The sequence below is a fragment of the Augochlora pura genome, chromosome 6, assembly GCF_028453695.1.
Source record: "Augochlora pura isolate Apur16 chromosome 6, APUR_v2.2.1, whole genome shotgun sequence".
Classification (NCBI taxonomy): domain Eukaryota; kingdom Metazoa; phylum Arthropoda; class Insecta; order Hymenoptera; family Halictidae; genus Augochlora; species Augochlora pura.
In genome coordinates this window covers 7,445,082-7,470,970 of record NC_135777.1, presented here as the reverse complement: position 1 = coordinate 7,470,970, position 25,889 = coordinate 7,445,082, and the positions used below count along the sequence as shown (strand labels likewise).

General features: G+C 39.0%; 2 protein-coding genes across 10 annotated transcripts in view; both read right to left on the bottom strand.

Moving 5' to 3' along the window:
* Nucleotides 1–6: 6 nt before the first annotated feature.
* Nucleotides 7–14,019, bottom strand: LOC144471614 (tetraspanin-3). Of its 4 annotated transcripts, XM_078183836.1 has the most exons (10): nt 12,852–14,019; nt 9,557–9,624; nt 8,638–8,720; nt 3,702–3,914; nt 2,189–2,374; nt 1,260–1,382; nt 924–977; nt 760–855; nt 433–516; nt 7–361 (listed from the first exon to the last, which is right to left on the bottom strand). In XM_078183836.1, the coding sequence occupies exons 3-10, from the start codon at nt 8,683–8,685 to the stop codon at nt 299–301; spliced, it is 867 nt and encodes a 288-aa protein (XP_078039962.1). In that variant the 5' UTR covers nt 8,686–8,720; nt 9,557–9,624; nt 12,852–14,019; the 3' UTR covers nt 7–298. The 4 variants fall into 4 exon arrangements, with proteins under 4 accessions (XP_078039962.1, XP_078039961.1, XP_078039963.1 ...); XM_078183835.1 differs by lacking the exon at nt 9,557–9,624; XM_078183837.1 differs by lacking the exon at nt 9,557–9,624 and having other exon boundaries at nt 760–852.
* Nucleotides 14,020–14,850: 831 nt separating this feature from the next.
* The window catches only part of Cad99c (cadherin 99C), a 131,370-nt gene continuing 120,331 nt past the window's right edge, over nt 14,851–25,889 (bottom strand). For all 6 annotated transcript variants that reach the window (XM_078182294.1, XM_078182296.1, XM_078182295.1 and 3 more), the window contains 9 exons: nt 25,355–25,528; nt 24,812–25,021; nt 24,423–24,554; nt 24,226–24,342; nt 23,602–24,000; nt 22,679–23,307; nt 21,242–21,475; nt 18,966–19,195; nt 14,851–18,492 (listed from right to left, as the gene is read on the bottom strand). In XM_078182294.1, the coding sequence (XP_078038420.1) occupies nt 18,173–18,492; nt 18,966–19,195; nt 21,242–21,475; nt 22,679–23,307; nt 23,602–24,000; nt 24,226–24,342; nt 24,423–24,554; nt 24,812–25,021; nt 25,355–25,528 (2,445 nt within the window). In that variant the 3' untranslated portion in view covers nt 14,851–18,172. The remainder of the gene's footprint in view (nt 18,493–18,965; nt 19,196–21,241; nt 21,476–22,678; nt 23,308–23,601; nt 24,001–24,225; nt 24,343–24,422; nt 24,555–24,811; nt 25,022–25,354; nt 25,529–25,889) is intronic.

The following is a 25,889-nucleotide window of genomic DNA, read 5'->3' as shown; positions in this document are numbered from 1 at the left end:
GCTCGCGATGAAACACACCGAAGGGACGGGAATGGCTTTAGAAGGTTTTTTTTCGAGCAAGCACAGCTTTCTATCGTACAATAAACGTCGCAACCATCTCCTTTGTGTTTTTTCTGTAAATTAGAATTGAACGGAACTAGCGTCCGTCGTTCGCTTGCGTGACTGACACGTGGTTGTTATCTTCGGTGTCGTTGTTCCCACGATCGAATAGTTCGGATTAGAAAAATCGTCACCGGTGAACGAGCGCTGCGTTCGGGGCGACCCATTCCTGTTCTTCGTAAGCGCGACAGGCGAGACCTCAGTCCACCTGCATGTCCCTGATCGTTCGACAAAGGAACGCCGATGTTATTATGCCGAACGTCTGAAACGTACACGAACGGTAAAGTTTCGTTGAGATTTTTCGGAAACGAACGTGTTTGGAGAGGAACGTACTTGTATGCCAGCCATCGCCATGCCCAAAAATACTAAAGTGAAGCTCTCGTACTGCAGCCAGCCGGTGACTTTATCGATACAACCCTACAAGCATTGGAAATGTAAACGTGAGTGCAGTGCCATAACCTAACAATGAGATATTATTATTTTCTAATTTCTAACTATTTTTGTTGCATCGAATTTAATTAACTCTGAATTTTGTTGACTTTCTGTCAAACATAGAATAACACTGGTAATGTAATTGTTATGCCACTTATTTGCAACTAAGTGTATTAATTAAAAATAAGTGATTAATTCTCGACGCAAGCAAAATTTTATATTCCTTACCTCTTTATGACGATACCCTTCGTGGCCTTCTTTGTCTTCCAATTGACACGCCACCTCATCTTTCGGTTTCGGATTCAGCCATGGTTTCTCGGTCTTCTTAGAAACGAAAGCGTAACTTAATGTACGTGACGCATTGAAACGCGGACGACAATCGAATCACTTACATTTTTATGAAACACTCTTGAGACGACGCTCATCGGACTTCCAGTATTTTTCACCTGTTTCGACAATGTTTCTATTATTAACAGTATTAAAATATGCTAAAGTTTGTGATACAAGACCGACAAAAGAAATTGGATTCCTTTTAACGTTTTAAGTCAATTTTCACTGTGACATGAAAATATAAAATATAAATAGAGTAAAATGAAACGTGAATGAAATAATTAGCCTTAATATTTTAATATACGTTCCAGCAGTGTTTTGTACGACATCATAATTCGTGAGAATTTAAAAGAGGCGTTTCCATTCGCTTCGAAATATGTATTGTCCGGAAAACGTACCTCGGTATTTTTTAAAACGCAGCACGTGAGAGGGACCTGCCTTCTGTTCCCCGAAAGTTGCGCATCCCGCCACCAAGCCGTGCCATTGTAGTCCCCATAGCCGTGTATGCCACAGCAATTAAACTGCAATGGAGTCAACCTATATGCACCTCGGGACAATCGCGATACGCGCACGGATGGACGGTTCACCAAAGTGCGCGTTGTTAAGTGTCGTTCGCGCGCGAAATAAAATTTTCCAAGAATTCCTTTTCGATCTCGCCACGTCTGACCGCTTTATGGACAGGCCATGGGAGACCCGTTTCCGGAACTAATAACGAATTTCATGTTTATGTATGGATATAGAAGGTAACGAGATGCAGCTCGACGGTGAACTTACGGTGGTCGGTAACCGGAGTTCCTTGGCCCCGAGAATATCATAACGTGTGATATCGTCGCTGGGTAATCGGGTGGAAGCTCGTGCATGCGCGTTGTCACCGAATACGGCGTATATCAGAGTTCTTGATCATTTTAGTTACATTCGAAAGTTTTATTCCCTGAGACGATGAAAGTATATCAAACTTTTCGATGAGAAATATTCATATTCACATTATTATACTTGAAATTATTTTCACAATTTATTAAGCAATGTTAATTTTCTGGGGGGCAATTTTCATTTTCTGTCCAATAAATATTCAATAATAAATACAGAAAGAATAATAAAATACTCCTGTTTTTGACATTTTTTATCTAAAGGCATTTTTAAAATTTTTCGCGATTTAGGCAAACCTCTGTTTATGCCATCGCGGGCACCGCTAGCTCGCAATATCGTTACCTTCTACTAAACGAACTATGAAACCTTACGGAGAACGCAAACGGCATAGTTCAAGTATGATAAACATGCTCCAAGAATAGACTAAATAATCGATTGGGATTATTAGGCCATATGGTACCTTATATTGTGCGAAGTCGAGACTGTTGCTAAAAGCAATATCGCTGGTCTGCTCGTGGCCGTATTCGTCGGCCAATTTGCTAATTAGCCTGCCTTCTAATCCGGAAAGTATCCGGAAGGTCATCAGTCCGCCAACCGCGGCAAAGACGAGCTCTGTGACGAGCAGAGCTGCGAGCATGCTCATATACTGAACAGAGGAAAGAGTGCATTAAACGATCTTGTTATCCGTCGCGTGTGTATACTCGGAAAAAAAGTCGACGAAAGTCGTAAATTATGCTCTTTGAGGCTGGTTCCTTTCGATAATCAAATTTAACGAGCTCCGCGCGTGTTCCCGAGAGCAGAACTACAATCCATTAGTTCCGAAACTGTTGATGGAATACGTGCGGAAAGTCGGATCTCCTGCAAGCATTGAAGTTGGCGAGACTGTAGTTACAAGTTGTGTACATTATAAACGCGGTCATTTATTTTCTATAGGATGGTGACCGGTGCACTTACTTAGGCAACTCGATAGCGTGTGCTACCTTTACCTGCTCGTTATTAGCTTCCAAGGGAGCGTATTCATTAGTATGAATATAATACTACTTCGATAAAAGTTACGTGTGTACGACGCTGTTAGTTTACTATTTAACAAACTCTTTTCGGCTCGTATAATCAACTTTTTTCGTATTGCTGATGGTCCTCCGCCTCTCGGCGGAGGACCATCTTTGTCTCTGACGCAGTTCGCTTGTAACTACGCTGAAGAACGTATCGTTAAACATAACCGCGTCCTGCACTCGTTCTCGCTAATAACGTGTGCTATAGTTACGACAATCGTGTTTCTAGAACGCACTGTACTCAAAGCGACAGTCCACTTTATGGATTCTAACTTTTATAGTTGAACTAATGTGGAAGACCAATTTCAGCCGGACCACTTTCTAGCCACGAAAGCGAGATCAAGGAACCCCCTTAATGCCTGAGCAGATTTTACGATTTCGTCGTATGTTTTTCTTCCGTTGAATAAGAGAATTATGCTGGATGTGCATTGGGGCGATTAGCTTGCCGTTCGTATATATCTGTGGCTCTCAGGTAAAGTGCTGCATGTCACCATTTTCGACAAATTAAGTGAACATTTAAATTAATCTGCAAAATATATGATTTACCTAATCTTTAAGGGTTCGTAAATTTTTAGCGCTTTTATGTATATTCCCGTAAATACAAAAAGTTAAAGTCTCACGGTGCGCAAACCATTCGTTCAAAACTTTTACGCGTTTAAAGTTGAATTTCAAGCGTTTCTGTCGTAACGCGTCGACGCCACTGCGTCCGGTGACGTATTTGCATGAATGGCTGCTAGATGGCAGCTTAAATATCAAAGAAATTCCACGCAGAATCCGCTAAATGGCAGCACAAACGTATAACGGTAGTCATTTTGATGATTTTAGATCATTTAGTTGTTCACGAACAAGCTTATCGCACGATTACATATCCGCGATATAAAAGTATCCTAAATTAATTAGTGAAACGTGTTAGCGACTCACGGTGGCAAGGATGCACTGGTTCTCGTGCAACGCGGCGCGGCATCCGAAGATGCCGACTATGAGCACCGTGAAGCCGAGGCACAGCAAGGTGTCCGCTATTAAGTTAATTGTATCGTGAGGCTTGTCGTTAGGTACGAAAAGGTTCAAGAGGTGACCTTTGCTCGGCTCCAGCAGCAGCCATGCTCCTATTACTAGTACCGTACAGCCGGCCAACTATTCAACAGGTTTTCGTTAATGCGACTTTAATTGCGCCCTGTTCTTTTTTTCGAAAGAAGAGGCTTCGTTTGCACAATAGCTGTCCACTCGGAATTATTTTAGGCTCGAGAGAGCTGATACCGAGTTGTCGTAACTATTGTGGGAATATTTTTGAAATTCTATAATTCTTCTTTCGAAAGACAGACTGCAGGAAACATTGACATCGAAGTGCAAAACGATTGTTCGATTTGAGCAGCGATTTCTTTATTAACCCTTATCCGCCACTGACGTTAATTTAACACTATTTTCAAGTTGTAAAGCATATCGTTCTACTATTTTTTAGGAAAATTGAAGTCAGACTTCGTGTTTTTTATATTTTAGACGATAGCGTCAAGTTAAGTCGAAAACATTAGAGCCGGACAAGGGTTAATAATTAATTATAAAATTATAACAATTGTTGCGCAACGAAGGTTACGGTTTTCGCGCGTATACCGAAACCTAACCTCTTTGAAGCTGTGTGCTAACGCGACAAGGCACAGACGGTGTTAAACCAACAGAAAGAGAGCTTGATGGTGTGTAAGAGCGCTTGGCAAAGAGAATCCTGGTTGTTCAGGACTGTTGGAGCAACACACTCGCACGCTATTTCACTATAGAGCTCTTTTGAGACGTGGTTCTGCTAGCGAACAACTGTTGTCACTTGATTCGAGTCGAAAATCAAACATCGTTCTTTAGGAACCACGTGGACAACAAAGCGTTCGTTAGAATTTCCGTGTCGCAAAAATTTTGGCAATTTTTCGTACCTCAAATTCTTTGATGAATTCTAGGTTAATTTTTAATATTTAACTAATGCGAAGTTTTTGCCAAGTACAATATCACTTTATCCTTCGACATAAAATATATATATTCTTTTAATTGAAATATTTGTGAAATTATAATATTTGCGAGATTTAATGTTAGTATGTATCAATTATTTAAGGACAAAAAGTGTTCGTTACCCTGAAGAGAATTAATCTTATTAGTAATATGGATTAATTATGTTAATATCGGGATTGAGGTATAGAAGCATGAAGGATGCGGATTATAAATACTGTGTTGAAGTTAAACACGTTTACAGCGCATCTTGTACTCTAATTAATAAAAAATATTTTGAAAGAGAAATTGTTAATTGTCGAGTGAGTATGTAACCATAAGTATGTACACATAAGTGTGTATGTGCCCTATAGTGCAAAATACATGGAGTCAAGTGGGAACAGAAATAACAGAAGAATTAATAACTTTTAGTTATTTATATTTAGTATTGCCACTTTTCCTAATTCTCTTTTATAAAATTGACATTATTCTCTTTCTACTGCTAAATAATCAACTTATAAAATTAAGTTTCAAATATATTAAAGAAATGATAAGAATTTCTCAAATTAATTTACTTCTCTGTTCCAATATTTCTGTAGCAAGTGTAGACATCTAATAAATACCGAAAAAAGAAGCGAAATTTCTTAAATAGACATATACGGTAGCACTTGGCTGTCGCCACAAGTAAAAGATACTTTTTCCTCCGGGTGATATCGATATCTCGGAAGATGCTCTCGCGGGACATATCACCGTTGTCTTCAATAAACTTCGCGAAACGTACAAACCCGACAGAAATACTATATCCGAAGAAATAAAGATTTATTTTCATATTGACGCAGGATTGGAGGAAACCAAGCGCAATGTGCTTTTCCTGCATCTATCACGCCCGTATTTCCCTAGTTTGCCGACTAGAGGAAAGTTTTCATGCGCTGAAACCGCCTTTCTACATGGACCCTCGTATTCCACACCGAAGTCGTTCGAGTGAGAAAAAGCGTCGAATTGTTGGAACGTTGATAAAATGTTTCGAGAGACGCGGAAACGAAAAAGAAGCTGAATATATTGGACAAATTATTCACAGATCATATGTATGTATGTATGTACAGTGATCAGTATAAATCGGACGCCGTAACTGTTGACACGGAAGGACGCAGTTGCCAACCCGGGGAATGTAAATATGAAATAATTAACCATTCGCGCTGGCAATTAATTGGCAGTCGCGCGTGGGAAACACGGGGCGACACGCGGAAAATTTTAATTTGCTCAACCCGTTATGCACACGTTTGACGCGTTCTAATGTTGTAAAAACAATGAAACGAGGACATGTTTGGTGAATAAGTCGTGAGTATTTAGCGTACCTATTTTTAATAGACAGTGACATCTTTGTTAAATAACATGTATATTAAATTGTACAGAATTTCTTTTATGCAAGATTAAGAAAAAATAGAAACTAAATTTGATAAATATACGATTGCAATAATTGGTAGTTATGCAGACGTTCCTTTGGTCTGATATTACATTTATGAGAAAAAGATTTGCAGATTTTAATGCAAAATAGCAGTCGTCTTTGTTCATTGCAATACGCTGCAACTACGTAGACGTTTATTTATATTTTTAATAATTTTACTGACATTCCAACTTCTGATTGCGCTTGATTTTTTTTCTGAAAAAGATACTCCGAAACTTTGTCAAGTTCAGAACTTTGATTCACTGTCTGCCTTTAATTCACTGTTTGCGATGATAACGTGTAACGATCGGCCATTTCAGTTAGATACTGTTTTCAGGGAGTATTGTGGCCGGTGTATCGCGTATCATACAACCAGAAGCACGATCATGATGCAGATCATGGTTGCGATTTTCGGTCTTCGATGCGGAATCAATTATCTGATCGTATTTGTGCGAACAGAGCGAATACTGTATGTAACGTTTATCATGTGTGCACGTGTTACACGTTGTGTATCGAATCCAATCCTCAGTTCACATTTGATAAATGTATGTTGATCTATTGGGTTGGCAACCAAATAATTGCGGATTGAAAATAAGAAGGAAAATTCAATTATATTTTTAAGGAAAAGAATTGAATTTCACTTATTATTATTATTATTAAGTTTATTCAATTGGACGAATCAATTTTGACACTGCCTTTCTTTCAAGGCTTCGTTTTAATATACTGTATATATAACATAAAAATCGTGCGATGCTTGCTTTTTTGGAAATAATAAAATATTTTATATTCAAACTGTAATAAAAACGAAATGAATAATTGGTCGGTGCAATTTTCTTACTAACTTAAGTAATATAACTTAATTACTTTGAACATTGTTGATAAAACAAAAGAATGTGGATGTAACGAAATCCGCAATCACTTAATTGCCAACCTAATATATTTATATTATTTAATTATAAATCTTACAAAGATTTATAAAATGCAGGTGTACATCAAATTTTCTATTTAATCGACTCCATTTTTCTAGCAGGCACAGGTTGTTGTCTCTTTTTGTTAAACTAATACGATACGTAATCCACTACTGTTTCTCAATTTTCATATCATTTTTCAGCGAACAAACGTAACAACATTTTATCGAAAAAATGAACGCCGCTACTAAAAATATTAAATCAATTATCATGGCACATGCTTATGGTTATTTACAGGTAATTTATGTAGAGTTAAACAAATTTGCTAGGATAATGATTTGGCTGCATGCTTCTTGTGGATTTTCTAAAAGTATTATACTATATATGTAGTTGGAAACTATACGTGGAAAACTACTTAACACAATTTACAATAAAAAAAGGTAACTTAATTTTGTATTTTACGAATCGGAGAGATCTTCAATGACTGACGTCTATTATAACTAGTAAATACTATATAATATTTATATAATATTATATAAATCTATCGTCTATAAATATATATATATATATATATATATATATATATATATATATTTATTCATTATTTATGTAATTTTTCGAAATAAACCCTTTGCACTCGATTGGCGACTCTGAGGCACCACTAAAAATTATTCCGTCACCTTCTAAAATAATATTTATACCAACAAAGTTTAATTTTGAATAAATTATTAAAAATTAAAGTTTTAGTATGAATCACAAGAGTTAATATTCGGTATATATAAAAATACATTTGGTCGCTTAAAATGGAAATACTGTACAGTAGAAGAATCATTTCAGACTTACAGTTAAAATGGTTTCGAGTGCAAAGGGTTAAATCATTTATTATTTCGAATTACTGCGTAATTCCACTTTCAACAGTTAAGTCTATACCGATGGGCAAAATGAGGATTCGCTGCAATTGTCGACAGAAAATGCTTGGGAATAACATGCATTTTCCAATGTAGATTCAGTTATTTATTTGTGTATTTTACGGAGATAATGCTGTTTGCGTATTGACTGTGAAATCGATTTCGAACAAATATTCGTATTTGCTTCGAAATATGTACTGCGTTCCTTTTTAATCGTCTTTTATTTATTAGTAAATATATATTTATAATCCATTTATTTCTGAACATTATCCACGGATCGATTTTAGGTTATGATACTATTAAGACATCAGTCATTTTATAATAGTCATTTTATAACAGTTATAACAAACTAGTGATTTACAAATTAAAAAAATTAACGGACGCTGTAACATTGTTTCAGTTTCTATTAACCTAGAAAACCGAACACACACTATACTGTAAAACACAGTTTTCGTGGTCCGAGTTGTTTGTCGGATTGGAAACAGAACAAATCAAATTGTCGCTGTTGCACATCGAGTATCAAAGAGGTTTCTCGTATATTTTTCCATTTATTTATAGCAGAACAATCGAACTCAAAACCAGAACAATGGCTACGCTAGAAAAGTGAATCAATTGATCTTGAAATACTTTACCCATATTAACAAGTTGAACGTGAACAGAACGACTTTCAAATATTTCATGCCGACTTTTTACAAGACATCAAGTAGCCATCAATCTGCGAACATAACGGTGTGGTTGCGTGAGTTATTTCAACGTCCTATAGCGAATCGAGAATCTAATTTGTCGTCGCGTTACACGTATACCATAGTTACCGGAATAATTTCGTTCTGTAACGGAATCTAATTTGTCTCGTTGCTGGGAACAATGAAACGCTCCGAGCCAATGCGCGACGGTTCTCTTTCACGATCGCAACAATGGTTACTTTCGATGCATTAGCGTAAATAGGAAGCGTTTTGCTGTCGCGTGCCAGCATTTTTAATTTGGCGAAACGTCTATTGAATTGAAAACAAAAATCAAACGTTGAATTGAAAAAAAAAATAAATCATTTAATGATTTCATTTCAAAATTGTTTTAACCCTTTGCACTCGAAACAATTTTAACCGTAAATTTAGAGTAACTTCTCTGGCTCGTAGTATTTTTATTTTATGCAACAATGTGCACTTTTATACATACGAAATTTATTCTTGTGATAGTTTCACTATTTAACATTGTTTCTAAATAGAAACTTTGATGAGACGGTATAAAAATGATCTTGGAACGTTATATAACAATATTAGCGGTGCCTCGGAGTTACTACTCGAGCGCAAAGGGTTAATTTTCAATTGTGACTGACGTGAAGCGACACTCGCGTTAAATAATTAATAGTAAAACGTAAATACAGATCGCTGTAGAAAACTCGTTCTCGCATTCCCAGATATTTCTGTTCGATGATATTAATTAATTATGTCGCGCCGAGATCAACGTTAAATTATCTGTTGTACAAACTGTGCATAGAAAAATTACAATCACTGAAAACATAATAAATATATAATTATTAAATGTTCTACTCACTAGATGATTTCTTGGGGTAACTACCATCTATTCTGCTAAATATACACGTACACTGCATGATATCGATCCTAAAAGTATTTTGAGCATTGAGAATTCAAAAATAGAACAGAACAAATATCTAGCTAAATTACTTGCTAATGTAAATTCACATCGAACGGCAGGCAGACGTGTAAAGAATTGTCGAGGAATATAAAATATGTCGATATTTCATATCGAAGATATAAAATAAAAGTAGATTAGTTTAAGAAAAATACTTTCGAAGAATGTACGCTACATTTCGTTTTATAAAGCATTGTTAATTATCGTAATTATTTCGAATTCTTCTCGATGCTAATATAAGCGACGAAAATTATTAATTATAATTAGGAATAAATCTGCCACCCCAAAAAATTCGTGATATTTCTAACTTGTGAGAAAGGGCAAGAAATACTTCAATTATCACGTCGTCTACAGCGTAAATAAATTGTATTTTCAATCCTGTTTTATCCCTGGAATTTGAAGGGAATAAAACTTGAATTGTTGAAGGGAATAAAACTTGAATTGTTGTAGGAACTGATTCCCACGATTTCGTGAAATGGACGCCGTAATTGAATCTGGAAGTATCGTTATAGTTATACAACAATGGATTTCAACAATTCCATTCTGGAGCTTTGCCTATCCGATCGCCCTTAATCCAGCCGTAATCCAGCCTTAATTCAGCGATCCACGGTTTAGATGGATTTCATTATATAAAAGTTTATTGATCGAAGAAAGGTCCGGGTCGCGTAAAGGGCGGTCCACTCGAATTAGATGTCTTAAGGGTGGCAGTCAACAGGTGACCCCGCGTACCATTCTCAACACAGAATAGACACGTTCTATACTTGAATACTATACGTATACAGTAAGTCCCATAAGTATTCGTACCCTCGTTGCTTACAAGAGAAATCTGTTGAAATCAACGGATGCATGTAAAATTTTGCAACAAACTTTCTATTATCTTATTCAATATTTTTGGATGCGACGGAAGAGGAAAAGTTTGGAGAAAGTAAGCTGTTAATATCAGAAAATACTTAAATAGATTTAAGTTGTTTTTACGATTGCCGGATATTCTTCTTCAAAAATAAGCTAAAATAAAAGCAAAGAAACTGTGTATTTATCGTTATAAATAATTTGTGATTCTTACACTGTAAAAGGGTTAATATACGTAAAACAATGTAATATTAATATAATAATAATTAATATTTCTCAATTCCAGTTCAGATGATCTATTTTCGCCCAACGTCTCCTATCGAACTTAGAAAACGGTGAAATTTCCTGACTAAATCGATCGTCTTTGGACAAACGAGAAAGCTTCCGACATTTCGTATGCCACTTTTCTCCATCGAGCCGTTAATGAAAAGAATTGGTTACGCCCCGGGGGAGTTCCAATTCCACGAGGAGTCAAAGGAGGACGGATCAGCGTATGTCTGAGCTTGATCGCTGTTAAACGCGAACTGGACGAAGAAAAGCGGCTTTTGAATACTCGTTTGGCTCGAGGGATGCAATTATAAACTCGACGCCGAACAATGCGTGGTCGCAAAGCGGCTCAGGAATTTCTGGGCGCCGGTCACGAAGCGCCAAAAACCAATGCGACCGTCTTCGGCTAATTAGACGATGTCGATGAGTGCGCGAAAAATTTATAAACACTGCTACCATTAACCCTTTGGCTACGGCAAACTTTGACACGGTCGTAGTTTTTTCGTTAGACATGCATTTCCGAGGAGAAGTATATTAAAATATTCAAAATATTATTTTTATTAATTCTAGTAATTATTAGTTCTATAATAATTAGTTATTTTATTATTAATTCTAGTATATGACTAATCATTAAAGTTTATTAGCGATTTGCAACTATTTCTCGATGTCTACAAATTCATATAAATCGAATATTATTATAACAATTATAAATTAAATATTATATAGTATATATCGTATACTATATAATAATGTAATTGTTTATAAGCGCTGGTAGGTAAGGTCCATGATGGCACCGAGTGCAAAAGGTTAAACCAATATTACTTCAAGTGAACAATAATTTTAAGCTTTTTTTACAATATATAACATAAATATTACACAATATGTAAATAATCAAATTTAATAATAAACGAAATTTGAGTCTTGACGCCTATTGGCGTCTACAGTACCGGGAAGCCAACATGTTTCGAACGCCAATAGGCGTCAACGGTAGGCAAAGGGTTAACGGCTCGGATCGATGCTCGAAATACTTGTAAAGCGCATAATTAATACGTATTTATATAATACGTAATTAATAACTCAGGGAAAATCGAGTTCGATCGAGGAACTGCGCGTCAAATGGTCCTCGAACATGTCCGACTAATTAAATCTAACGACTGTCCTAAATTGGTTAACTCTGTAAACGTGAGTGGCTAGCTGGTCGTAACTGTTTTCAATCGAGTTTCTGTGAAAATCCACTCGAAAAATCTATTCTATTTAAATATTCTATTTAAACGTGCAGAACTGCGTTGCAGCATGGAATATAGCATACTAGTAAATTTACATAGTACAGATCAGCCAACTTGATAAATAGATACTACAGAGCTTTATGAACAATAGAAATTGTTCAGGTTAATTGTAAAAAGAACGCAATTCTGTCGAAAATATATTTTATCGTTTTAGTAAATTTTACAATTTCATTTCTCTCAGAAAAGCATAAAATTCACAGACTATAAACGTTCGCGGCACCCTAAAATTTCTTGAATCTTTATGGAAAAATCGATGTCGGAGCGTGACGCTTGTATTTTCGGCGGAATTCGGCGATTAGGGGATCGAAAAGTAATCTAAATTGCAGAAAGGGGTAAAGAATCGGAGAAGCTAGAATACAGGTCTGGAATTTACAGATCAGTGAACTTGGCAAACGATCGCGGCAGCCTAATAAAGGCCCTAAAACTCGTCGAACCCGTGTAAAAATTCTACCCGATTATTTTCGTATTTTTCAGCGGAACTCGACACACGGAATATCGAAAACGATGTACGTCACAGCGAGAAGCACGGAAATGGAAAAATATCTAGCGTACGCAGAATGGCTAACACGGGAACGGTGGTACCTCGAAAACGGTGCTGGGAAACTCGTAGCCAGCGAAATCAATTTCGTTGACCTCGAATTCATGGGAAAATCCATATCTGAACGAACCGCTGAGGTATCGTCCGGGGACACGCACGGAATGAAATTCGATCCAGTTGAACAACATGTTACATGTTGAAAAGGGATCGTCGATGTAGTCTGAGTTATCTGTGTCTACGCTACTTGCCATATTACCAGTAACGTTCCAGTCAACAGGCCGAGCCAGCGACCTCGTCGCGGACGCTGGCGATCCGCTCTCGGCTCTCGGGGATCCAGAAAGATATAAGAGCGGAGCGAAGCCAGTGATCCGGGAGTGTCGGAGGAGCGAAAATTCAGGATCTCCGATATCCGTATCTCCTTCAGCCGACAACGAAGAGAAGAGAAGATTCACAGGTGGTCCAAGCAGTTATCCAAGCTTCTTCTCTTCGGCCAGCGTTTAAATTCGACCGCACAAAAACCGCAGGCGATCACCGAAGGGGTACCGAATCTTTAATATAGAGCCGCGTTGTTCCTGATCGTCGAGGACCGGTGTACCTCGCAATTTCACGTGCTTCGTGCATCAACGACCCGTAGCTTTCCGCGACACTTCACCGATTGATCTCGCATCGGACGCCAGGAGAGAAGGACCCTGGCGCGTGCGATCCCGACGACACAGCCGAGGGTGAATACTGTCAGCTCTCTGATGGCATTTGCCTCGGGAGCGGCACACTCTCTCTCCGCGTCCCCCTTTCAGCTCTCTCTCTCCTCTACCTCCCTTACGTTCTCCGGTGGCTGGTCCAGATGCGGCTGCGTCATCCCGTCACGGCGGCGCCGACGCTCTCTCGACCTCGCATTCGATCCTCGCTCGTTACCGAGACGTCTCCGCTCTCGATCGGCTTTTGTCCTGGGCTCTCTCTCTCTCTGTCTGTCCCTGCACCCTCGAAGACGAACGCTCGTCGCTGTGCGACCAGTGACCGATTGACCAGCCCTTGCGCTGGTCCATAGGGCCAATCGTTAATTATTGGGTCGGCGAGAAAGTAATTTCCGGCTTTTAGTGTGACGTAGGACAATTTTTGTTTAATTTCTATTTTTTCTATAAAATGAACTTTAGTCGAATATCTTCCGTTCGATGACCTTTTGCCATCTTTCTGTTAACCCCTTGCACTATCGCTCCTTTCATTCTGTGACGATTAGCACTTATTCGTATTTCATAATTTTCCTAATAAGGCCAGACAATTTTTGTTCCCTGCATTCCCTTCATTTACCTTCGTTTCTATACTTTGATACATTTAACTGTTTTGCAATCTCTCATACAGTTATACGACGATTCGATTGTTGCTTTCAGTTTGTTCGTAAAATTGTTCTTTTTTTACACAATAGCACATAAATCTCTCGGAACGAAATGACAATTGTTCAGATTAGGTTGAAGTGGTTTGATTCTTCCTTTGTATTAAGACTAATTGTATTCGTGTACATAGTGATTATTAAAGCCGCGTGACAAGGAAACGATTTGTTTTTGGATGATCGCTTTGTTTGATATCTGCTTAGGAATCACTTTAGGCGGACATTTTGTACGCGTTATTATTACGAAGGTTAAATGGCGCTTCGTCGTTTAAAATAACGTTACATTTCCTATCCGCATTAATCTAGCAAATCTTCCATCCAATTTTTATTATATTCTTTTTTCTTAATTCAGGTTTTGTTCAACTTTTTTAATTGGCCCAAACACTAAATAAACAAATTAAAAAGAAAATCAACAGCGCATTAACTTTATTTATAATTTGTTCTACTTTCAGAAGAAACAAATTTCAAATAATTTTCCAAAGAATCCCGTGAACATCAAAGCTTAATAAATATTTATTTTTTATTATCACTATTATTCCACAATTTTCGGTTATCCACAGTCTTGTTTATTCCTGTACAATTTGCGTTCTCCTCGTCGATACATTTATTTATTTAGGAATGTATGGTTAATACCGTGGTCAATACGCTCGTTGCATTTAACGAAATACACGCAAAATATCGGGAAATAATAACCAAACACAATATATAAAATACCAAAAATGTAACGCGGTTATTCAATATGTTTTCGTGGAAACCGTCAGTCAATTTGAAATGTTAACAGGAAAAGGTTGTTAATACGAGATTAAACAAAATACATATTGTCAATCACGACGAAGACGTTGTTATGTAAATATAATAGATTTATTAGATATTAACAATTTTTACAGATTTTTGTGTGGCTCGTCTTAAACAATACAGAACTATGAACAGAAAAATGTTAACATTGTGGTCAACGGACTGGCGACACGTACGTCGATACATTATCGATCTTAACCGAAGTACAAATGATTAAGTACCAGACTCGTATAAATATTAGGTTGTTGCATACGAAATGTCGGACGTTTAAATAAATATATAAAACTTGTTTGAAAAAAGATATGCAGTTTTATATGCTCGCTTAAAAATTCGATATTTCGTATGCTCCAACTTAATACATCCGCCTCAAACACTTATCGTACGATCGAGAAGATCTCGTAAAAGAAAAACGCTCTGAACGCTGTGTTTCACGTATCGCGGATACACGAAACGATGCAACGAGGCTTTCCATATACGAAACATTGAATAAAAAATATGTTCATTTCATCGTGTTAAGTACAATGACCTTCCGTGTTTATTTGCTCGATTGAAAATCGGCTGGTAATTCGATACCGTCGATTGGCGAGCATTCACTGTTTCACACTTTATCATTCTTTCATATACCCACCTTCGTGGACAATCGCAATTTGTATAATAAAAATAGTAACTGAAGAGCAGCGTGCGAACAAGAATGCATAGGCTAACTAATAGTTTTGATGTGTAGAACTTAACCTCTTAGAATTGGAAAAATTCCATAAAACTTCATCAAATTATACTTTCCATATAGAGTACATCAATCAATAGACTGCGAATTTTGAAAATCAGTGAGCAACGTTTGAAACAGTAAAAATATTATTTTCAAATTCAGTCGAGTTTTACGCGATATCTGTTAAAAGATTTTCGCACAAGTGTCCGCCAGTCTATCAATCGATATCCTATAAGTGTACACACAACCTGACATAACCTAACATCGGCAGTCCGGTCATCAGCTCCAGTCAATGTCTCTGGGGACTAATGACGTAGAATGTAAATGCTGCGCCCGATCGGAAGGGTGCAGAATAACGATACACGAGCATTGCTGTGGGGAGAGAGGTTCTGTATCGATACATGCTTTCGTAACAATATATAACAACAATGCGTACCATTGTATATCATTAAAAAATAGTAAAATAATATGAGCAACCGCACAGTTATAAATAGATAGACATTATTATACAACAATTTTACGTAGACTTCTCTCGTACATGTACATACATATAGATAAGTTCACGGGCCGTTGACATTTTTACATGATACAAACATGCTACGCACTAACACACATACACACACACGCACGCTTTACAACGCGTTCTCACATTTATGTTATAGATCTATAATTGTATCAATACTTAAGAACTAAGTTGGACGGTACGTTGACTCATAAGTTCTATGAGGTTTCATGCGTTTCACGACGCTCTAGAAATGGTACTCACGTCCGAAACCAGTGCGTAAACACGACGAATCACGGCGCGGTATTATTGCAACAGATAACTTACTACCAGGCCTGGGTAAAAGTATTCGCGACTAAGAAATACAAATATTTGCGAATGCTATTTCTTCTCAACTATGTTACGTACGGTTCATTTGATAACTATTTTATTTAAAACATTTTATATCGTGGTAAAGGAAATTCTGAATTGTAAGATAGTATCTCCTTATGATGCTATTTCCAATACATGTACTCGCCTCTATGATGTCAAATAAATCTTGAAATATTACGTCACACAAACGAGAGTATGTCATCTGTTATTTCCAGTAGTTTTTCAAATATTTTCACCCAGGTCTGCTTACTAAAGAACCGCGTACGCTGAACAATTCCGTGTAAAAGAAGACCACGCGAATTTCCATGACGATTCGCTAACGTTACGCTGTTTGATTAGATTCGGATCCGACAGCCGTGATCACGCACTCTCTTGGCAGTTGGCAAGCAAAGGACGTTAACCCCGACCCTTATTCGTTGTATCGTGACATCAATGGCAATTTCGTTGTTCGGTACGAGGACAATGATTCTCCTTACGTATTTCCATAATTACAGAAATCGAAACGCGCCAAGAGAAAGCACCCGTCGCCGCCGAAAGAGTTGCGGCTCCGCGCGGCGCTTTTGTTTCCGTCGTTCCCGGCGAAACGAATAGTTTGCGACCCCGTTCCGGTTCTTTACATTCATCGAGATAATTCGATTCAATGCGTACATCGCGCGGAATGCGCCGCGCTCATGTTTTGGATACGTATTCGCTCTGAATTCCGTCTTGCCCGTACGTGCAAATGATCCACGCCGGAGTTGCAAAAGGATACAGCGGTTCGCGAATTATCGCAGTTCATAGTTGAAAGCAATAATACGTCGGAGCCCCTGTCCCGATAATTGACTCGCCTCGTTTGTACGCCTTTGAGGCGCACCGGCGAGCGAACCGGTGCTTTCCAAGCGCGACGCGTTACTGTTAAACACGCGACGTCTTCGGCTAAACGGTGCGCAAAGAGCAAACTGCGGACCTCTACGCAAATTTATATCGACGCGCGTTCAACAACTGAACCTAATACTTTATATAGTCGTTTATACATTGTCGAATCTGCGATCAGTGAAATTGTTAACTCGGTTAACTCTTTTCTCTTTCTCTGTAGTCGCAGCTACATCGCAACTTATTGATAGCGTTCCTAAGTGAAAAGGATTGCGTAATACCCTCAGTTTGACGCAAATTTCGTCTAACAATCAATTTATCGACAAACATTTATACGAAAGGACACATATTTATACGATAGGTCCAGCGTTAAACGCAGGAAAAATGTCTCCAATATTCGAGAGATGTGAAAACACCGGACGTAATTTAGAGCACAAAGATCCGCAGTCTATTAAGGAAAGAACAGGAGAACGAGCCGAATCACATAACCAACGAAACCTAAAAGTCCTAAGGAAAGAGGAAGTTCGATAGTTTCTCCATCCGAGAACACGTTCGCGTCGCAGGATTTTCGCCGTACGGTTGGACATTTCGCGAGAACCAGTTTAAAATCTAGTTTCATCGTCGAATCACAAATCCCGGCTAATCGTAAGCAGCTTATCGCTTTCAGTCAACAGCTGTAGTTTCTCCGCGTTGCCCCCTCGAGCTTAGAAAGAAAACGAAGGACACCCGCGGTCGTTAATCCAAGACGGAAGAAGCTAATTCGCAAGGCGTCGTGCCGCGAACAGTTTTTGGTGTTGGACCGGACGCAGTCTTCTTCTTCGTCGTCGAACGGTCGACTATCTCGGCGATGGTTCCACGAGCTGCGTTGCCCACCGTTTCGGCTCCTTTCCTATGGTACAGGGTCGACCCAAGAGAGACACCCCCGTCGAAAGTTCCGAGTTTGCGAACTCCTTGCTCGACCGCGGTTTACAACTCCGTAGTGGTCTCCACCGGACTCTGCTCGCCCAAGTACGTGAACCCGAGATGAGAGTAGTCCTTCCTCTCCCTGAACGTGACGTTGTCGTTGGACGGGCTCGGGCTGAGTAAGTCGTTGCCGCGGTTGTACAGCGGGTTCAGGACCGGTGTCGCGTCGTGGTTGTTCAATGTGTTCGTGTTGCTGGCGCTGTGATTCTTTCTGCCCAAGGTGGACCGTCTCAGGGAATGGATGTTGGCGTCACCGTGTGTCCCGACTATGCTGGACGCCCGGGCCGTCGTCGCCGCCTCCGAGCTCACCGGACTTTGTTGACCTGAAATGATAAATGCGGATTGTGAAACTCTTTGTCGTTTTGTCTACTTCTATGCCGACGGCAGCGTGTAGCATTATTTGTACAAATTCACCAAATATAATTTTATTTGGATAATAATTCTATTTCTTCAATAAAATTCTACTCGAATAAATTTTTCGGATTTTTAATAGCATTTTGAATAGCGTATGAAATATGTTAACACAATGAAATTGTATCCAAATAAATTTTTATTCGAATGAATTAAAAATATTTAATTCTCTCCCAAGTGCTCTAATATTTTTGAAAGGTAGTGTACATCTAGTGTTCGATAGGTTCAGTGTTAAACCTAGGCGCATAACACCTTATCGCGCCAAATAAAAATACGACAAGCTTAAAGCCGTGTTACGTTCGCGTCGGATCGATCGCATAGAACCAGATTTGAGCATAGCATATTTGGAATTGGACATTTGTTCTCGCGGACGAAGCGCAATCACCTGTGCTCTCCCCGTGATCTTTGGTAATGTAGCTGACATTGTCCAGGCTGAACGCGTGGTTCTTATTGCTGAAGTCAAGCTGCAGGTCGTTGTAGCTGTCGTTGTCGTCGACGGGCACGCTCATTTGAAGCACCTGCGTCTCGTACTCCTTCAAATTAGGCTCCACGTACACAGGATCGTAGCGAGGCACCACATACATGCGTTGCATTCGTTCCTTGTACGCCTTGTACCTGCACAAACGTATGTCGCCATCGAAACATTTGCTTTCTATTAAAAATATGCGAATTGCTGAGACTTAATACTGTCGTTAATAGGACCAGATATCTTTGATTTTTCTATCGTCTTCATTCACTTCCATTTCTAGACTTCGATAACAGAAGACTTCAATATTATTTCGATTTAGAAGAAATTAATAGTATTCATATTTATAAGATCTTGCATGAATTCTTTATCACGAGCCTGACTCGTTGTTATAGTGCAAGGAGTTAACAATTTGTCAGGCGGCAACCGCGAAAGCCGCTATAGTGGTGCGCCGTACAGAAAGATGATATTTTTACGGCGAGAATTCGTTGAAGAAACGTCAATAAAAGTTATGCGGGGATCTAGTTAAACTGTCCTTGGAAGCTCTAGAAAAAAAGCAACGGCCACGGTGCGGGCAGAGTAAAAACAGCGAGTGAAGAAGGACACCGGAACAGCGAAGAGCGAGAAGAGCGGCGAAACAGCGAAGCGAGCGAGACAGCGAAAAAACAGTGAAGCGGTGAAACGAAGACAAACCGGAGTTTTTTCTTTGTATTTGGGCGACGAGTAAGCGACTTGTGATTCATACGTCTTCCGTTCAATAAAAGGTCATTCTATATTCTAAACCTAACTGCACCTAACAACCATAAAGGTTAAATTCAATGTATTCCCACAGTTATATTTACATATTAGAAGAAGGTAGTCTTTCTGTATCATCGGCACATTTCCTGTACCATAATAATAACGCGATAAATTAAAGATAGCACAGGCGTGTGCTATCTTTTTGTTTGGGCAGTGTATAAGAGGTAAACAGTTTCGACAAGGTAGAACTGCTTTGACGCATTGCGATGCGAGTGGGTCTCGGAGGCGGCCTGGCCGGAAAGCGTAATTCATTCTAATGGAAGTAATAAAGAGACCGCGACGAATTTGCATGCGGCGCGGACGCCGGGGCCCCCTCCAGCCGTATGAATATTCACGTTAATACTTGAAAACACTTCTTTCACACGATACTAACGTTAATAGTCTTGTTGTCGCGCGACAGTTACCAACCGAAATAAAGCAGGCCACGCAAAAAGCGGACGACGGAAGCTGGCCCATGTTTACCAGAGAACTGGAAGGAACAGAGTTGATCTGCATTACGTGCTGTAATTAAGCTCATTGCGACGCGTTTCTTTTGTCCGCTACTCGACGCTCTCTTTATTCTACGCGCGGAATCTGCGGGACCACGCGCGCGAAATTACTTCGCTGTTAAATCACGTCGTCGTCACCGTGCCGCATTTGTTTATGCATTTCCGTCATGTTTGAGTTTTAACTTCTCCCGTCTCGCACGTAGTGCACTGCGAAGCCCTCAGTTCATATTCGGACAGCAGTCGCCGTTAAGCAGATTGCGAATGTTTCTTCTAATCCTAGTAAAATAACTAAGAATACTAGAACAATTTATAGACAATTATTTCTTTTCCTCGTAAAAATAGAGAAGTACAAAATATTAACTATTCTGAATTAAATATGTTAATATTTCGAACAGCGTTGTCACCGAATATTTTAATCACATTTTCGTATATGTATAAAAATGGAAGCAAAAAACAATCAATAGTCGCAACAGCCGCTCCACGTGAAAAATCTGAACGAATACAGTCGCAAATATGTATCGTGACCTCGCGTTTCACTCTTGCGCTCCACTTGTAACTAAATAGACCGTTGCGTTTTACATGGTTAAAATACCAAGAAACTCGAACATTTCGAGCGAATGCCTCGAAAGTAAAAAAAGATTTAATTACGCGTCCCTACGATTCAATACACGGATGGAAAACCGGTGGCAAAAATGCAAAACAAAAGATTCGTTGATCCAATTTCGGCAGAGACCGAGCAATTGCTCGGCGGAGCACTGTGCCGCGCACCGTGTCAATTGAATTTTACGGTAACACATTGCAGCCGTCGTCGGTTCAGTAAAGTTAAAACGCCATTTTATAGAATTCCACGCTTCCTTGGCGGATTGTTCGAATAATAATAATAATAATAGAGGTGTTGACAAAATTTACCTGGTCCAGGAGACACATATGTAGATGATACCGGCGATGCCCAGAATCAATATGACACAGGCGATGATTATTAACGCGTACGGGAACACTTCGCCGCTAAAAGCGATGGCGGTTTTTTGCGTGCGCACAGGCTCCGCTGGCATTACCGGCGCGTGGATGTCGATCGCGTTCGCCCGGACCAAAGTGGACACGTCGAATGTGATGTTCGACATCGCCGGCTTCTCTATGATCGATCTGAAAGAGAATAAAAATTCAGCGAATTGGTTAATTTGCTTCGTCGGCTGGAACCATTAAGGGTCGTTTTATAAAAGTCACTCGACAATTGAACACTAAAGCATCTAACCCGCTTCAGCGAATATACGATTTTTATTGCACATTCAAATAAATAGATTCGTTCAGCAAAATATTTCAATCATTTTTAAAACTGACAAGAATTAAACAATTCAAATATACTTGGATCTCATGCGATTTTTACTTTATATCCAAATAAATTTGTTTGCAACAATTATAGAATAAAAAATAACAAGATTATATCTATTTAAATCATATTTTATTTGAATAATAAATTATCTGAACGTGTTCGTGCGCATTTCTTGTAGCGAACGCTTACGTATATCGTAGAACCAACATTTATGAATTTTCAAATACGAAATTTATTCAACAACGACTTCGAGATGTTTTGTAAAGAATTGATATCGTTTAGAATTGTCACGTAAAACTGAACCGGTTTGTTAAAATTTACTTCATTCTTTAGAAGAGCTGTCTGTTTTCCAGATACGCAGTCCTTGTCCCATTTCGCAAAATGGAAATAAGAAATGAAACAGATATTGAAAAACTACGCCGCGCAGCGTGTGTGTGATAAGCGCGTGAAATTTACGAGTCCGGCATGGAATTGAATATTTAGCCTGTGTCATGCACCAGTTATTCCAATTAAACTGGTCTGCAAGGTTGTTAATTTGATGCGGCTGATATTGGACGCGAATAATATTCGAAATATTTAATTCTGTGATAGACGATAAAAAATCGATAGAATGTGGATTTTTATGAGAAACCAGTATCGCCTGCGCTGATTGCGAGATGCAGGAGTTACGTAGACGTTCGTTTCGTTTCTTAATCATTTTAATGAAAGGAGACTAATGGAACAGTATTATTGAATTTTTTGAATATTTTTAGTGCTTTGTATTTAACTAAATCAGCTTTCTCATAAATGCATAATATAATACACAAGTAATTCTCAAATTAGTTCCACCATGGTATCAAAACAGAAGCAATGTTCATTGTACTTCTTCCTGTTGTTTCAGGGAAGCGCAACAAAGCTATAAAATTAGTTAATTTACCAGGATCGGACACGGTTATGGCCCACGAGATCCCGCAAACTTTTATTACCGCGAAGTTTTCTCGGTCACATAAACAGAAAACTTCCGTATCGAAACTTACCTCTGTATCCGCGAGCTATTTCTGTCCAGAATGGCCTCGGTGTCCGGATCGACGGCGTAAAACCAGACGTCGGAGTCCTGCGGAAACATTTCTATGGTGCCGTTCCTCGTTAAGTTCTTCCTCACGGCGACCCTGTCGATGCCGATCAACAAGCCGCTCTTCTCCTCGATGATGCCGGCGATTTTATCCGCCTCCTTCTGCAGAGCGTCGGGCGCCGCCTCTTGAACGACCAGGATCATCAGATTCTCCTCACCGATCAGATTCACTATGACCGGCGCGACGATCGAGTTGAAATTGTTGGTGGCGTTCGGGTTGTCCCGGACGCGGACGTCGAATTTGAACGGGAGCTCCATCGGGTCCACGTTGTCGAACGTCGCCGTGGTGCGTATTATACCCGAGGAGCTGTCCATGGCGAAATAATCGGATCCACGGCCGCCGAGGATCTTGTACTCGAGTTTTCCGTATTTCCCGTTGTCCTTGTCGTTGGCCTTCACCTGGATCACCGTCGACGCGAACTGCGCGCCCCTTGGTATCGCCGCGAAATAACGGCCGCGCGATAACTTTTTACCGCCCTCCGGGAAGAGGAACTCCGGCTTGTTGTCGTTCACGTCCAGCACCTGGATCTTCACCTGTAACGAGAGACGCGGCGTTCATTTGGTGAAATCAACTTTTTTCCGGTTTAAAATGTACCAAAAAAGCAATATTTTATAATTAATCGGTGGATCGTTATGCGAAATAAAAATATTCTTCGCGAACTACAACAAACAGAGATTAAAAGATTTATAAATTGCATAAAAATTCACGAGTGGCTATAACTTTTTGTAAAACTCAAAGCCATCGAATATATTGAAACAATGGTGTACATTGTAAAAGCTTCCAACAAAAAATAAGAGGACGTATGGAGCTTTTAGATGGACGGGTACCATTGTCGTGTTTCTTCCGGAATTCAAAAGACTGGACAAAGACTCGAGCTTGATCTTGATCTGATAGGATTCCGTCGTCTCGTAATCCAAAGCTCCTTTCTTCAACATCAACGCGCAATTTCGTTCCTCCGTGACGTTCGCCTCGAATAATCCATTCTCGTTGCCGCTGTAGATCTCGCACTTCAACGGAGTCGTGTCGTGTGCATGACTATTAATGATGGTGATTATCTTGATCAGGGTGTTATCGCCCGCATCCTCCGGCACTTCAACGTTGTACGAGTTTTCCGCGAAGCCCAAACCGATTTCGGGCGGCACCGTGGCAACGTGGCGAACGTAAACCGGCACTGTTGTCACCGACGACAATTGCGGTTCTCCCATATCGTACGCACGGACGTCGACCTAAATTTTTAAATGTTAGATTATTTTTTGTATTTTCAACAATTTCACGATAATATGTGATATGTAAATTAATAGTTAAATGAACAAGAAAATAATTTGTTGGCATATTTGCGTTTAGACAGAAATTACGAAACTTTCATTTAGATTGCGAAATTGTAATTATTTAATTTGCATTTTTGTCAGCGCAGAATTTTTTAGAGATTTCAAATATAATAACAATAATACCTGATATTCGGTGTCGGACTCTTTGCGTAGATCATCCCTTATTCTCAACACGCCCGTGTCCGGATCGATCACGAAGTACTTGTTGGTTATTCCACGGCCGATGATTTCGTATCTCACCTAATTGGGTCAACAACGGAGTCAATAAAAATCGTTCTCTCGATCTACGGAATTATGGTTCGTCGGATAAAAGTACGTACTTGATTTCCAGGGGCTGTGCCGTCTGAATCTGTTGCAATCAGATTTATGACCGTCGTGCCGATAGGAACGTCGTCGTCCAACGTAATCGGACGAGGAACTGACGTGAACACCGGGGGGATATCGTTGACATCCTAATATAATTGAAAATTGAAACGCCTCACAAATGTACGACAATATTATCAACAGTTTCTACACAACTATTCTACTATTTTCATAGAAAATGATTATATTATATTGAAAATTATATTATAGTAAAAACGGCAAAAAGTCTCCTCATATGATAACAACGTGTATCAATTATTTTTAGTGTTAAATTCAGTTTTAATGAGAAAGAGGAACGTATTTTTACTGTATGTATTTTTGCCTGAATATTTTTGTGTATTTTTACCTGAACGTTGACCACAATCCTAGTGGTGGAACCAGGTAAATCGCTGGTATTCTCCTCGGTGCCGACTATGAGAATATGCTGAGTCTCTCTCTCGTAATCCAAGCCGCGGATTGTTTTTATCACTCCGGTCTTTGGGTCCATACTGAAAAGTTCAGTGTCCCCTTGTTTGATCGTGTACGTAATTTGCTTCTTCGTATCCGGATCATCGGCCTGGAATTAAAGCACGTTACATACATCGAGCTGGTGGAGGATAATTATACGTTCAGAATTTTCGATGTTCAAAGCCGCGACAGAATTTGACGACGCAAATATTTATTTACTGTACTCGTTAAAAACGAAATGTTCCACTGTACATTATATACTTAAAATTCTGGTCTATTAAACTCGTTAATTAAAGGTATAATATTTCATATATTTCAGGTTTTTCAAATTATAGTTTAACTACTAATTTATTGACAGATTTACGAATTTTCTTATTGACGTCGATGAAGCTTGCAAAGATTGCTGAATGTAATTTTGTTCAGTTTCTACAATTTAACTTACCATTACTTGCGTCACCGTGTAGTCTGGTATATTTTCTTTAACCTTAGCTTCGTAGCTACTTTGCCGGAAAATGGGGACCTCATCTTCAACGTCTATGACTTTCACGGTCACTGTGGCCGTGGCTAAACGATAATCCGGTGCGCCGTCCCTTGCGGTGACAACAAACTTATATTCCTGTAAATAATGGCGAAATATTGATTTTAATCTCTTTTTAATTTCTTGATGTTACGCGCGGGTACATTTCATTGAAATCATTACCTAAAATTGACAAGTAGTCTACGGATCTAATTAAAATAGAAACTGTCTTCGTTAATTGCCATTATTACTTATGTTAACATATATTAACTATTTTAACCATTTAGCTGCGTATTTTACGTCTTATAATAAATATACTCTTACGATTTATGTCAAAATGCTTACAGTATAATATTCGTAAATTTCGCACGTTTTAGAATAATTCTAAAATAAGTACCAAGTAAACTACACTCAGTACAATTGATAAAATAATATTATAACCAAATTTATGTTCTAAATA

Coding starts and splice junctions, on each gene's coding strand:
- LOC144471614 (XM_078183836.1), bottom strand. CDS start 8,685: ATGAAATATTTGAAAGTCGTTCTGTTCACGTTCAACTTGTTAATATGG. Junction 2,375..3,701: donor ACCAGTGCATCCTTGCCACC/GTGAGTCGCTAA, acceptor TCCTCTGTTCAG/TATATGAGCATGCTCGCAGC. Junction 978..1,259: donor GCGTTTTAAAAAATACCGAG/GTACGTTTTCCG, acceptor TTGTCGAAACAG/GTGAAAAATACTGGAAGTCC.